Source organism: Cricetulus griseus, chromosome 4 (genome assembly GCF_003668045.3).
Source record: "Cricetulus griseus strain 17A/GY chromosome 4, alternate assembly CriGri-PICRH-1.0, whole genome shotgun sequence".
NCBI classification, from domain to species: Eukaryota; Metazoa; Chordata; class Mammalia; order Rodentia; family Cricetidae; genus Cricetulus; species Cricetulus griseus.
Window position 1 is genome coordinate 68078083 of NC_048597.1, and position 15098 is coordinate 68093180.

The 15098-nt window shown below is 46.7% G+C and overlaps 1 protein-coding gene across 2 annotated transcripts; it reads right to left on the bottom strand.

Moving 5' to 3' along the window:
- Positions 1 to 273: 273 nt before the first annotated feature.
- Abcf3 (ATP binding cassette subfamily F member 3) lies at positions 274 to 13016 on the bottom strand. Of its 2 annotated transcripts, XM_027413059.2 has the most exons (21): positions 12859 to 13016; positions 12488 to 12635; positions 12312 to 12391; positions 11671 to 11717; positions 11348 to 11445; positions 11128 to 11250; positions 10734 to 11000; positions 10043 to 10123; positions 9896 to 9955; positions 9741 to 9797; positions 9600 to 9622; positions 9433 to 9488; positions 9128 to 9328; positions 8958 to 9034; positions 3059 to 3103; positions 2849 to 2981; positions 1966 to 2054; positions 1776 to 1867; positions 1459 to 1591; positions 1243 to 1330; positions 274 to 1155 (listed from the first exon to the last, which is right to left on the bottom strand). In XM_027413059.2, the coding sequence occupies exons 1-21, from the start codon at positions 12929 to 12931 to the stop codon at positions 997 to 999; spliced, it is 2130 nt and encodes a 709-aa protein (XP_027268860.1). In that variant the 5' UTR covers positions 12932 to 13016; the 3' UTR covers positions 274 to 996. The 2 variants fall into 2 exon arrangements, with proteins under 2 accessions (XP_027268860.1, XP_027268861.1); XM_027413060.2 differs by lacking the exons at positions 11128 to 11250; positions 11348 to 11445; positions 11671 to 11717; ... (1 more) ...; positions 12488 to 12635; positions 12859 to 13016 and having other exon boundaries at positions 10043 to 10148; positions 10734 to 10833.
- Positions 13017 to 15098: the final 2082 nt, after the last annotated feature.

The window sequence follows — 15098 nt, forward strand, 5'->3', positions numbered from 1 at the left end:
CCTCTTCCCTCCTTTATAAAGAGATGAGTCTCAAAGGTCAGGCTGGTCTCTTAAATGGATCCAATGAGCCTCCAGGGTGCCTGGGACTACAGGCACATGCTACTGTACATGTCTTCCCCTCTTAAAAGAGACTGCTTTGTTTGAAAAGAATGAAGTGTCCTATTTCTTTCAGTTAGACAATTCCCTACTTCCTAAGCCGCTTCTTGGTTAGGGGGAAAAAACAAAACAAAACAAAACAAAACAAAACAAAAAACACAGACATGAAATCACCAATGCAAACTGGGAACAACAATAGCTTCTCTTGAGTTCTGAAGGTCTGGAAGGCTGGGCCACAGCCCCAGGAGAGAGCAGTCAGTGATCCATGTATAAGGCCAGATTCCAGAATTAGTTCAAACTCCCAAGCAAAGCAGGGGTTGAGACAGCAGAGCCCAAGATGCTCTCAGCTGAGGCTATGCCTAGACCAGAGCATGAGCACTAGTGATTCCAGAACTGTTTTCCATTCCTCCAGCTCAAGCCTACCCAAGAGCAGACAGATAACATCTCCCAACAAGAGGAAGGCTCACACCGCTGTTGCTCTGTGTGATTGACATGTACTCCACAATGGAAAACACCAATCAGAGCGCCCAGAACCCACAGCACAAAAACATGGCAGGCCCTGCCCACAAAGGAGCAGAGATGAGGCAAGAGAGATACAGGAGGATATTTAATTTACATAGCAGCCACGTGGGGCCCTGTTGAGCTGGGCAGGGGGTATGTATGTATAGGCCCAGATGGCACCCCCAACCTTTTCCATCAGGACTGTCTTCGCAGGCCTTGGACATGTCTCCCCACAATGTGCAGAGGATGCTCCAGTTGAAAGGAAAAGAGAAGTCTGGGAAATAAGGCTGTCCCCAAGTAGGGAAGTCCTAAGTCTGGAGTTGGTTGCCTACATGGTAGTTCTGGGGTCTTGTGAGACCAGTCCATGTCCTAGGCACAGTCCTCATTCAGCTGGAGGCTCTAGAGGAAGCCCTCCCGACGGAACTGTTCTTGGAGGAGGGCACGGTACTGGTCAAATCCTCCCTCAACCCGGGTCACAGTGCCTTTCTCACACACCCACAGCTCCTGGCACACCAGCCGGATGAAGCGCTCATCATGGGATACCAGAATTACGCCTCCCTGAAAGACAGACCAGAAGTGCTCGAGGGAATAGATACTGAGGTATGCTGAGGCACACGGAAGAACAGTCAGGCCAGACATGCTCACCCTGAAGTTGTTGAGGGCTTGGCCCAAAGCCTCAATTGTCTCCATGTCCAAGTGGTTTGTGGGCTCATCTAGAATGTAGAAGTTGGGGCTGGAAGGGAGAACACAGAAGTTACAAGATGGGAGAAAATGAATTCCTATGGCACAAAGATCAAAGTGTCATTTTGTACTGGCAAGAAGGGGAAATGAGAAACAAGAACCCAAGAAAATAAGCCTCACCAAGGCATGGTCATCTGAGCAAAGGCTACCCGGCTCTTCTGGCCCCCAGATAAGCTCGCAACCGGGCGCATGGCCAGTTCTCCAGAGATGCCATACCGGCCCAACTGGTGTCGATATTCCTCTTCAGGTCGCCCTGGAAAAGGCCCCCACATCAGATGGGCTCTTGGCCCAATGCCTTTGCTACTCCCTAGGTTCTCCTCCTCAGTACCTATGTTTTTATACCTAAACTTAGGCAAGTTCCTAATAATGACCCAAGACGGGCCTAGATGCAAGGATCAGATAAAACACTCTTGCTGCAAACCCTATCCCTAACATACCAGGAAACTTTCGAGCCAAGAGTTCCACAGCACTGACATTCAGGTCTAGCTGTTCCACGTGGTGCTGGCTAAAATAGCCTATCTTCAGATTCCTGGAGGCAGAATGAGAACAGAAGGCACTGCTGTGGAGTACCATAGGTAGGTCAATGTGGATGAGAGCACAGGCATTTCATGGGGGGAGATCCCTTACCGGTGGGCATGCCTGATACCTCGAACAGGAGCCAGGTCCCCCATGAGTAGCTTCAGCATAGTAGACTTCCCAGCCCCATTCTCCCCAACCTGTAATAAACAGGAGCATGTTTAATGACTTTACATGTGTGGGACACAGAAGGGAAGGAAGCAAGAGGGGCCCTGGGTAGTCCCAGTCTTACAACCAAAAACTCTAAGAACTATCACATGCAAAGCTACAAAGGGAACTGATACTTGAGTACTTGCCAAGGGACGAGGTTTACTGCTCCGGGAAACCACAAGTGGTGTATCCCTGTGTAGGGGTTCATGTCTGGGTATAGATGTGTGCATGTGGAGGCGCAAGGTAATGTCAGATGTCTTCCTCCATCTTTTCTAGAGCTCACAATTGTGCTAGCTGGCTAGCCATCTTGCTCTGATGATTTCCGTCTTTGCCCCTTGCACACAGGGATTATGAGGGGTGCAATGAGCACTCAACCATATGTGAGTTCTGGGGACTGAACTCTAGCCCTCACATATGTGCAGAAATCACTTTCTACTTGCTGAGCTCTTTCCCCAACCTTGACCTCCCTTCTGAGGAAAAGGAAATTTCCTAAAGCTAAGCTATAGAACAGCATATTTTAAATCCTGTCCTGTAATCTATGTTCTTTCTTTAATGTCTCATGAGTGACATGATTCAGAACCAAGAGCAGTAAGATAAATTACTGTTCTATATATTCACAAAATGCCACATGCTGGGTTTCTATCTCTGAGGTGGCCTGTGAGACTACAGAGGACAGCAACAGTGTTAAGTATGACTCTCTGTACTCTCTATTCTCAGGATTGGTCCAATCTGAGCTTGCTAAGGTAGACATCTCCCGGGACATAGAACAGAAGAGTGACCATACCACACAGATTCGAGACTCAAGGTCAGCAGAGACAGACAGACGACTGAAGATGACGTGTTTAGGATCATAGTAGAAATCCACCTCATCTAGCTGCAGAATTGGTGGTGAGAACTTCTCAAACCCATCAGGGAACCTGTGGAGGTGCAAGTATGGAGTGTGGAGGCAGCCAGAAACAGGGGTTCCCCCTCAGCTCCCCAGCTTAGCACTCACTTCATCACCACCTCGGATTCCTTGTCCACCGGCTTTAGCTCGGGTCTGAGAGGAGAGATGGAAAAATGATTATTTAGCAAGATGTGAAAGTGGGAAGGAGAACACTGGGGGTGGAAAGGTTTAAGCAGGGAAAGGAGACAGGAAGATGAGGGAAGGGTCAACAAAAACTAAGGATGTATGGAAAAGCGGCAAGGAAGCCTCATACTTTATAGGCTAATTAAAAAACAAAAAAGTTTAAACCGAAGTTCCCTGTTTGTGTGGCTACAGCTGCTCCAAGAAGTCACAGGTTATTAAAGAAAGTTCCAGTGCCAGGGCTCGTATAGCTCCCTACAAGTAGTTGGTCAGGAAGGCCTTTGAAGACCCAGAACAATACAGGCAATAGTTAGCGGCTCAGCAGAACAAGGTGGTCCGGACCCTATTATGTGTGCACATGCGCACACACACAGAGGTGCCAGTATAAAGACCACGATGACAGGAGTATAGAACTCCCTTATGCAGAAACACATGGCAAGACAGAAGCTGCTTCCAGAACAAAGAAAGCAAGACAACTGAGATGAAGCTGGCTAGCCCTCAGGGCTGGGAGGTGCTAAGCAGCCTGCTGGGTGTGAACTGCCACCAACAGTTTTCCTTAACCACGGAATTATGTGCTACACTACTGACTGGCCAAGCAAGCAAGGTGTGTCCATTGTCAAGGCCACTAAAGGACAACCAGCTGCTCTCTGATTGGAACCGAGGCCTGTTCCACAGGCGGAACTCGTGTCTGTGCTACAAACCAGATCAATACCTGTGGCCAGGGAGGTCACAAGCTCTAGTGTGGAAGCTACAACTATGTTAAATCGTCATCACTTGCCCATGAAAGTGCCTTCTAAATGATCAGGCAGCTTCGTTCTGAAAGTAGTAACTGCAGACTCAAAACTGGACAGAGTGCTGAGGACAAGCGACTGGTAAGTACCCAGACACAGACAGGATGTGACATTCCCTCAAGGGCTCAGGGACATGTTGGAAGACAGCATAGAAGGAATGAGAATGGAGGACAGGGTGGGGTTGTGTGGTGAAGTGGTGGGTGCTATGGGATAGTCTGCTGGGTGTGGCATGACTGTTAGGATGACCTGCCTGAGACTGGGCCTGTCAGTGTCCTGTCATGAGGTCCTACCGCTGGGGATTTATAGGCAGTTAGTGGTTGCTGGGGGAGGGGGTGAGATTTTCTGCAGGCGTGAAGCCACTAGTGAGGTGCCTTTGCTTCTGTAAATAACACCTCATCCACGCTCTTGTAAGCAAGCCAACAAAACTTAACTGGTTTGCCAAAAACCAAGAAGACATCAAAGCAGAGGGGGAACTGAGTTGGGAAGAAGAGATAGATGGGAGGGGGACAGAGAGCAATGCCAGATGGGTATGACCAAACTACATTATATCATGTATGAAAATATAACAAACCCATCTTATATAATTAACACACTAATAAAAGAAGTGAAACAATCAACTTTATGGTGTATGTGGTAAAACGCCCATAACCCTGCCACTTAGGAGGCTAAAGCCAACTTACATATTTTGTGCCATGTAGTGAGACCCCGACTCAAGAAAATGACAAAAATTAGCAAGAAAATCTGTTCTTCTTGCACAAGTAAATGCTTGGAGAAAACAGACTTGTATGTCCTTCACTTGGCTAATGCTACAATGTATTCTTCTAGATCACTATCTGGAAGAAAAAGAATCATCTTTCTTGCTGCTTAAAAACAAACTAACAAACTTGGGGCTGGAGAGATGGCTCAGTGGCTAAAATCACTGGCTGTTCTTTCAGTTCAGATCAATTACCAGCACCTACATGGCAGTTTACAACTGTCTATAACTTCCAGTTCCATGGGTCTGACACCCTCACACAGACACCCATGATGGCAAAACACCTAGGCACATAAAATTTTTAAAAATTAAAAAAATATAAGTTGGGTGGAGTAGTGCATGCTTTTGATCTTAGCACTTGGGAAGCAGAAGCAGGCAGATGTTGCTGAGTTCAAGCCTCACATGTTCTATATAGTGAGTTCCAGGCTAGCTAAGACTACATAGAGAGTATATGTAGTTTCAAACAAAAAAATAAAACAAAAACAAAAAAGTAAATATTTAAAAATATATAAATATAAAAATTTTAAATATTTAAATTTATTTTCTCATATGTATGGGTGTTTTACATGAATGTAAATGTGCTGAATGTATGCAGTGCCCATGAGGTCAGAAGAGGGTGTCTGTTTCTTTGGAACCAGAATTACAATAGTTGTGAACTGCCACGTGGGTGCTGAGAACCCCACGTGGGTGCTGAGAACCAACCCAGGTCTTCTGCAAGAGCAACAAGCTTTCTTACTGCTAAGACATCACTCCCACTCTAAAAAAAAAATTGTAATGATGTTTATTTGCCAGGCATGGTGACATACACTTTTAATTGTACTACTTGGGAGGCAGAGCAGATGGATTTCTGTGAGTTTGAGACCAGCCTGAACTATATAGGAATTCCAGACCGGCCCTGTCTGAGACCTGTGTGAGACTCTGTCTTAAAACACAAAACAAAAACCCAGAAAAAGTCTGGAGCCTCTTCCCCTCTTTCACCCTGAGTCCTGGGAATGAAATGAGGACTAACAGGTTTGCCACAGATACTGTCTCCCAGTCGAGCGGTTCCCCAATTTAAACAACAACCCCCAGCAAAACCCCACCTTTCAACAGCTTTTTAAAAACTTAGATTTGTGTTATTCCCTTATGTTGTACATGTGAGGCAAGGTCTCACCAGCTTGATTGAGCCAGCCTTGAACTTGAAGTCCTTGCTTCAGCCTTCACTCATTCTGATATTATGAGTCTGTGCCCTGCCCCAACCCCAGCCCCAGCTCCAGTCTGTCTTGGTAGCTTTTACCCTTAATATACAGTAATAAATGTTTCCATGTCAGAGCTGTTAAGCCTTATGAATTTACTCTCTCTCCCAGGATTTCTAGAAAGTCTCCTTCAAGATGAAACCCTCAATGAGCAATTTCATTAGTCATAGAACTGCTCATCAAAACCACAATGAGATGTTGCTTTTCATGTACCAGGGCAGCTGAGACTGCAAGCGTTAAGAGCAAGTGCTGGCAAAGACATGGGACAATGACAGTTCCCACACCCTAGAGGAGGCATATAAAATAATGCACCTGTTTTTAAAACAGTCTGGCAAGCCAAGAGTGGTGGAAGTGATTCCAGCTCATGGGAAGCAAATGCACCTGGAGTTCAAGGCTTGCCTGGGCTACAAAGTGAGAAACTGTCTCCAACTAAAAACAACAAGACTGGTCTGGACCTGAAACCACCTACAGGTCCCTTCTGCATCACATCCAACTATATTCACCAAGCCAGACTTTCCAATTCCTTCTCTAAGGTCTAGCCTCACCTCTCATCAAGGAAACTTCTCTTTGCAACAACAGAAAGAGACCATTACGGAACTACAACCAATCAAAATGTAGAGCTGTAGAACTGAGTCCCAATGGATACATCCACAAAGCACTCCAGCATCTAAGGCTCAGGGAACCTTTTGAAAGGGGAAAGATCCTAAGAGCCAGAGGAGCAGGGAGTTTGCTTCGAGATTGTTTCCTAGCAATGTCAGAAGTACACCCATAAAATCTCAACAATATGACTGCTCAAACATGAGCTGAACAAAAATGACGCCAACAGACATACCAGTGTGTGTGTGTGAGAGAGTTATTGTGAGTGTGAGTGAGTATAGGCCTAAACCCTATACCAAGAACTACAGGCAACCAAGGAGTGCCGACAGAAGGAGGAATAGTCTTCCCCAGGGAAGAGCACACCAGTTGGTATCCAATACCGAACGGTCAGCCCTGAAAACATACATACAGTAACATTATATTTAGGACATATAGTTATATTTAGGAATATATTCATATACATATGCACATGTAACAGCAATTAATGAAAAGTGAGGCTGAATTGGAAAAAGAGCAAGGAGGTGTATAAGGGAGGGTTTGGAGGGAGGAATGGGAAGGGAGAAATGATTTGATTATGATCTCTTTTTAAAAAAGAAAAAATCATGAAAAAAAAAGTAACAAAAAGAAGTCTGATATGTCTTATATTCATTTTTAGTGAGATTTGTATTAAGTATATCCAATATAAAATAACGTATAAACTTTTATTGAATTGGTCTGGAAGGGGGTCTAGGGATGCAACTCAGTCACTAGACTGCTTGCCCAGTGTGCACAGGTCTCAGATCCAATTTCCAGCACTACACAAACCAGGAATGGAGACATATGCCCATAATCTCAGCACCTGGGAGGTAGAGGTAGGAGGACCAGGAAGGAGTTCGAGGTCATCCTTGGCTATGTAAGACTTCAAGGCCACTTGGAAGACAGAGGCAGGTGGATGAATCTCTGTGAGTTCCAGGACAGCCTGGTCTACAAAGTGAGTTCCAGGACAGCCAGAATGGTTACACAGAGAAACCCTGTCTCAAAAACAAAAACAAACAAAAAAGTAAGGCTAGTTTGAGCTACAAAACTGTCTCAAAACAAACCTAGTTTGGCAGATCCTTAAAAAGTTAAACATTAGGACCAACTGTGTTGGCAAATGCTTTAATTCTAGCACCTGGGAGGCACAGACAGGAGGGATCCCTGTGAATTCCAGGCTAGCCTGGTCTACAAAGCAAGTTCATGGCCAGCCAGGGCTGCACAGTGAAACTCCATTTCAACAATAACATCATCATCATCATCATCATCATCATCATCATCATCAACAGCAAAACCCTCAAAAGTTAAATTACCATGTGAAACAGCAAATCCACTCTTAGATATGAACCTAAGTAACACAAATGTCTGCATAGGAATTTGAACACAGGGGGTTGGAAAGTCGGCTCAGTGGTTAAGAGCAACACTGTACTTGCAGAAACCAGGTTTGGTTTCCAGCACCCACATAGTCACTTAAATTCATCTGTTAACTTGTTCCAGGGACTCACCTCCCACTCTGGCACCTGACTAGACACACACACACACACACACACACACACACACACACACACACACACACACACACACACTGCCTTTACACACATGTAGGCAACACACATATAAGATAAAAAAAAAATTCTTTAAAGGAAAAAGCAAAAACTTGTACATAAATGTTCATCGCAGGCCAGCTGTGGTGGTTCATATTAGTAATCTCAGCACTCAGGAGGCCGAGGCAGGAGGACTGCTGTGAACTGGCGGTCAGTCTTACAGATTGAGACCTGGTCTCAATCCCCCACATCTCCTAGAAAGTTCATATAGCATTCATTATTCCTAAAAACATACAGGAATAACCTAAAGTTCATCACCTGACTCAATAAACAAAAGTATCAGAGTCATGAAATGGAGCATATGTCACCATGAAAGGAAACGAAGTGTTAACATTACAACATAGATGACCTTAGAAAACATGCTACTAGAATAATAAGCTAGACACAGGTGAGGACTAGGTGCTAGGTTTAATCTTCAGTACAGGGAGAAAAAAAGCTAGACAAACCAAATATATAGAGACAGACAATAAATCTGAATTTGTGGCTGCCTAGGCAAGGTTAGTAGAAAGTACTCTACTTCTATGTTGGAATAAAAGTTGGCTGCTAGCTGAAGGAAGGCCCAGAACGGAAAGATAAATAAAGGGCAGTTTATAAAATGAAAGGAAGAGCTGGGCATTGGTGGCGCATGCCTTTAATCCCAGCACTCGGGAGGTAGAGGCAGGCGGATCTCTGTGAGTTCGAGGCCAGCCTGATCTACAGAGCGAGTGCCAGGACAGGCTCCAAAGCTACACAGAGAAACCCTGTCTCGAAAAACAAAAACAAAAACCAACAACAACAAAAAAACGAGGGAAGAAATGAAGAGGAGTTGGTTCTGGACAAGGACTTTGTACTCACAGCTTCTCCAACATCTTGAGTTTACTCTGCACTTGAGAGGCTCTGTTGGCATTGTATCGAAAACGGTCTATGAAAACCTACAGGAGAAGCAGGCACTTGTCAAGCTCCCTCACTGCCACCAACTCTGATACCAATGGGATGGGACCTGTGTCCTGTCTCCCCTACCACACCTGGATGTGCTGGCGGTACTGCTGCTGGGCCTCATACTCTCGCTGTTGGTTGAGTAGTCGCTCCTGCTTGCTCTTGATAAAGGTTTCAAAGTCCCCTCGGTAACCATCTAGTCGTTGGCTATGCAGGTGGATGATGTCTGTGGCGATGGCATTCAGGAAGTTGCGGTCATGAGAGACAACTAGGATTGTGGAGGGCCACGTCTGAGGAATAACAGAATGGCAGGCTGTTTGGAAGGGTAACTGGCCCCCAGTGTCTTGGAGGCAAACTTTCTCTAGACCCACTGTAAAGCCTTCCCAAAACTCACCTGCAGGTAATTCTCCAACCACAGGATGGCCCTTACATCCAGCATGTTTGTGGGTTCTGGAGAGGAAGCAAGAAACACATACTTGGAATGAAGGGCTGGAGAACTAGAAAAAAGGATGTTAGCATCCTTGTCTAGCTCCAAAGTCAGGGTAGCTCATTCAAACTCACCATCTAACAGCAGAAGATCTGGCCTATGAAAAAGAATAAATACACAGCATGAGGCCATGACAAGAAACTTGTTATGATATCCCATGAGCCATTCCAGTCCATTGCATTCCAGTCACACATTCTCAGGATCAGGAGACTCACCTGGCAAACAGAGCCCGGGCTAAGGCCAATCTCATCCTCCAGCCACCAGAGAACTCCCTAATGATAACAGACTCCCGTTAGGGCTCGGTGTTCATCAGGACAAGCAGGGCCAGAGCCAGTAGTCTTCAAAGTCAAAAATGGCCAAGTTTACTCACCTCGTAGGCTGCTGCTGCATTTTAGGGGTAAAACCAAGCCCTGCGAGAATGACTGATGCTCTGTGAAGGGAAATTACAAGAATCCAATTGGAAGAGTTCAAATGAAGACAGCAAATAGACAGGAAAGGAAGTGGGAATTTTAAGTACCTGGCAGGTGCTTTATCAGCCTCAATCTCCTCCAGTTTGGTATAGATTTCTGCCAACTGTGCAGCTTCTGAGCCCTCTGCCCTGGGACGGAAAAAGACCCAACCAGCTTGTATAAAGACAGTCTAAGATGCAGTCTTGTACCCTCTAAGTTGAAAAGCAGGCCACTGGGAAGAATGAGGGCTTTACAGTTCCACAGGCCAAATTCCAAGCTCTGCTGCTCACTAGGGAGGCCACATGAATTATGGAGCTACTCTGCACAGTGTCTTAGTGTCCAGGTTTCTATTGCTGTGGGAAAACACCAAGACTAAAAGCAACTTGGGGAGGAAGGGTTTACTTTATCTTATAACTCTCAGGTCACACTAAAAGTCAGGGCAGGGACATGGAGGCAGCAGCTGAAGCAGAACCATGGAGGAACACTGCTTACTGGCTTGTTTCTCATGGTTTGCTCTGCCTGCTCTCTTATTTAACCCAGGACCACCAGCCCAGGGGTGCCACCACCCACAACTGAACTGGGTCCTCCCACATTAATTATCAATTAAGAAAATACACCACAGGCTTGATCAATCAATCTGATGAAGGCATTTTCTCATTTGAAGTACCTCTTCCCAAATAGCTCTAGCTTGGGTCAAGTTAACACTAGTAAACCAGGACAGACAGCTATTGCTTGTACCCTCTAGCCTGAAGCCTTCACCTGCCAGCAGCAATCTTGACACTGAGCTCCCGCTCCTGCCGTAGCAGGTCCTCCCGGACTGTGTCACTCTCCAGCACGCTCTGCAGAGCAGGGGTATCATCTCCAGCAACCTCCTGCTCCACATGCAGCAGAGAAATATGGGCTGGAACCCGCAGGCTCCGGGTGGCCAGCATCTTTAGCAACGTCGTCTTCCCCAGACCATTGCGTCCCACCAGTCCATAGCGTCGGCCCCAGGCCAGGTTCACATCTGCTCCAGCCAACAGTACCCTGAAGGGTGGTAGAAAGAGATGAAGAGTGGTCTAGAAACAGCTGCAGAGGAACTTTAGCACTGTTTTGGTCCCACTCGATAGCTCCAGATTCTCCTCTAATTAGAAAGATCATACCATTCCCTCACCTGTCACCAAAAGACACATCGAAGTTCTCAATTCGCACATCATAGGACTTGTTCTTGCCAGATGACTCTAAACGGCTCTCTTTTCTGCTGCCTGCCTGGCTAGCTGAGGCCTCCTCCAGGACTCTTTCAAATGGAGATAGGGGCAGTTTTTAGGGCTCCCGACAACCCTTCAATACCAGAACCTGCCCTGCTCCCTTCTGAGCCCTTTTCTTAAACTCACAGAGGGCTGCTGGTCTTCAGGGTTTCCTTCTCTGAACGCTTTTCCTGCTTTGCCTTCAGTCGAGCTTCAGCCTTCTCTAGTTTCTTCGCATTCACTGTCTGATTGAATTCCAAACACAACCAGTTTATACCAGGGTACAGATCCAAAAAAGGACTCCAGGGACTACTTCAAACAAACCCTCACAACCTACTCATGATGATACAGAATCAAAGGTTCAAGGAAAGACACATTAGAAATCTCCCCCAAAGATTTACCCACTGTTTAGACTGTCAGCTCTGTCACCCACCATAGACACACAGCCCCTTCCCCTCCCTGCTCCTCACCGAGGACTGTTCCCTCTTTAGCAGTCCTGGAAGTTTGGTGTCACAGTCTGTAAGTGATAAGAAAAGCAGTCACCTTCTCCATGAGGGAAGGGAAATGAAGACTTTGAGTGACTAACAAGAACCAAGAATAGAACTTTAAGACACTATTATGGCACTGGAATAGATGGTTATTAGCCTTGAAATAAAAAAGAAAAAGATCTCACATTTAAATACAGAGGCTGATGTACTCTTACAAGACAGTGCTGTTGGTTAAAATACAAAACTGGCAAAACCAAGTATGTTTAGCTCCAAGGCCTATACCTCCTACTATAGCCCACAGCTTGGAGAACCTTCCAACCCTACTCTTCATCACAAGAGTTTTTTTTTTTTTTTTTTCTTCTTCTTTTTCTTCTTTCTTCAAGACAGGGTTTCTCAGTGATACCCTGGCTGTCTTGAACTGGCTCTGTAGACCAGGCTGGCTTCTGCCTCTAGAATGCTGGGACTAAAGGCACTGCCCGGCTCATCACAAGTTTTTCTATTCACAAAATACCACAAGTTCCTACAAGCCTTGTTATAGAAGATGGAGGGCGTCCTGAGCTGCAAGAAACAGGTGGCTGGGGTGGAGGCAGAAGGCAGCTAGTTCAACATCCCCTCACTCTCACCGTAGCTTTCCATTATCTTTGACAACTGGATGGGGGCGTCCAGTAGCACCTGGCTGTTTCCCTGGTTCTGTGGCTCAGCCCTGCGTGGGTAGGGATAGAAAGCAGTCAGTTGGGAGAAAAGATTTGCAGCCTTCAGACCTTCCCACTAGTTTGTACTCCATTCCCTTGGCACCTACAGGCGTAGAGTGTTGTACATGCGCTGACAGACAGCCCTGATGCCCGCGTCATCTTTGCTGTCCCCGGACACTTCTTGCAATAGTTCCCCCACAGCTTCCACCAGGTCATCCACAGACTCGAAGTCCGCGCTGCCGCTATGCAAGACGCCTGGGCCGCGTACCGCAGAACAAGAAAGACACCGGGTAGGGCGGATATACAAGCAGTCTCAGTGTCTGATCAGCCCACTCGGGGCTCCAGACCCCACCGGCCCTCAAGATAAGAGGTCACGCAGAGGAGAGACCAGGTAGCAGTCTGCTGCACTGTCCACCCTCAGTCTTCCCCCGAGATCTCCACTTCGGCCTCCCCGGGCAGTTAATTCCGTTTCGCTCACCGGTCACGTAGTCGAAGACCTGCCCGTCAATTTCTGGGAACTCGCTCCGCAGGATATCGGCGCAAGTCGCCATGTTCACCCGGGGTCCGGTCTGCGCAGTCGTGATGAGATCTAGGCCTAGGACCGCCTTCTTGCCCTTCCCCCCTGGAATAGCACCCCCCCTTCCTCCCAGGGGCGCACGCGCAGTAATGACGTAAGAAAGTAGAAGCCTGCGTGGAGTCTAGAGGGCGTGGCTAGCGGAACTGCACGCAAGCGCCGCGAAGTCCGGCAGACACGGCGACCTCTGCGCCTGCGCAATTCATGTTTCACGACTGTATTCACCTGTACCGTTTTCTCTGCCTTCTGGAAAGGGGAGATGGAATCGAGGGGTGTGGAGGGGTGTGGCGGAGTCGCCCTACGTTTATCAGGGCGAGGAGCACAGAAGGTGCCGCGAGAGAGACCCCACCTAGAGACAGACTGTCGTTGAAGTGGGCCGCTTTGCTAGCGCGGAGCCTTACCCGCAGGCGGTGTCGCTGTGCGCCCACCCAAGCCTTTAGGCCACGGCGTTTTGCTGACTCACGCCAGCTCTCGAGTGCTTGGCTTTCTGCTCAGGACTGAGCAGACTCAGGACTGAGTCTGAGTTTCATTTCGTTCAGTTAGTTGAATCAGCTTAGTGATGCCTAGCCTTCCTGCCGCTTTGTTCTGTGCATGGTTGTTCAACCAAGTCATTGAGAAATAGGTTATTCTGTTCTTTCACCGCCAGGTCAACAAGAAGCCCTTTATAAAATTTTTATACTAGGTCTACAGACAAAGCAGGTTTTCTTACACCCTGAATCTTGGGGTCTGTAAAAGGACGCCCCCCCATCGATTTTGTCAAGTAGACGTTGTGGTAACACTACTGCTTTATTCTTAAAACAAAAATTCTTCCTAATACGCCCAAATTACACCCATATTAATTTTTAAGAGAACCTCCCTAGACAGTCCAAGCTAACCTAGAACTCCTGATCCTCCTGCCTGTCACCCAAGTGCTGGAATTAAAAGCGTGTGCCACTACACTGGACTGGCCACTCATCTTTTTTTTTTTTTTTTTTTTTTTTTTGATTTTTTCGAGACTGGGTTTCTCTGTGGCTTTGGAGGCTGTCCTAGAACTAGTTCTTGTAGACCAGGCTGGACTCGAACTCACAGAGATCTGCCTGCCTCTGCCTCCCGAGTGCTGGGATTAAAGGCAGGCGCCACCAACGCCCAGCCATTTTTTTTTTTTTTAAAGTGACAAGATTTATTAGAAAGGGCAGGGGGTGGGGAAAGAGAAAAGAGGTAAAGAGATACAGACGGAGACAGAAGAGAAGAGGGAGACAAGAAAAGCCCTGTCTGCCCACTCATCCATCTTTACCAAGCATTACTGCAATGGGGAGCCAGTCTTGGTGTCTAAAGTTTAGGAAAGCTATCTGTATGTCTGAGGATACAGCTTTGTTGGTGGAATGCCTGTCTACTATGCCTGAAACTTTGTGTTTGATCCACAGTACCCATAAAACTGGGCACAGTGGCATATGTTTGTAACCCCAACATCCAGGAGGCAGTGATAGGATCAAGAATTCAATGTCCTGGCACTCAGGAGGCAGAGAGAGGTGGATCTTTGTGAGTTCAAGGCCAGCACCGTCTATAGAGAGTTCCAAGACAAAGAAACCCTGTCTCAGAGAGAGAGAGAGAGAGAGAGAGAGAGAGAGAGAGAGAGAGAGGTAAGGTCACCCACAGCTACAAAGCCAGCAACTGAGCCTCTAAATCTAATCTAATAACCATTTCACAGTAAATACAGATAAGGGGCTGGAGAAGTGATTCAGTAAAGTGATAGGTATGCAAGCATAGGGATCTGAGTTTGATCCAAGACAAAGTCTCTAGTAAGAAATGTCGATATGGGGGCTGGAGAGATGGCTCAGTGGTTAAGAGCACTGGCTGCTCTGCCAGAGGACTTAAGTTCAATTCCCAGCAACCACATAGTGGCTCATGACCATCCATAATGTGATCTGGTGCCCTTGTCTGACCTGTGGGTAAAACACTGTGTTTATAATAAATACATAAATCTTTAAAATAATGTCACTGTGGTCTATTTTCAGTATAAGGTGTACTTAGTGCTCATCAATGAGTCACACATAAGCAGGAGGCACGGAGTCCTTCTTTCCCTAGCTAGCACCTTAGTTTTCCTCAGGGATGAGAAGTCAGTCAGCTACATAACTGAACCTATGTTATCAGGAAAATGGGGAGGG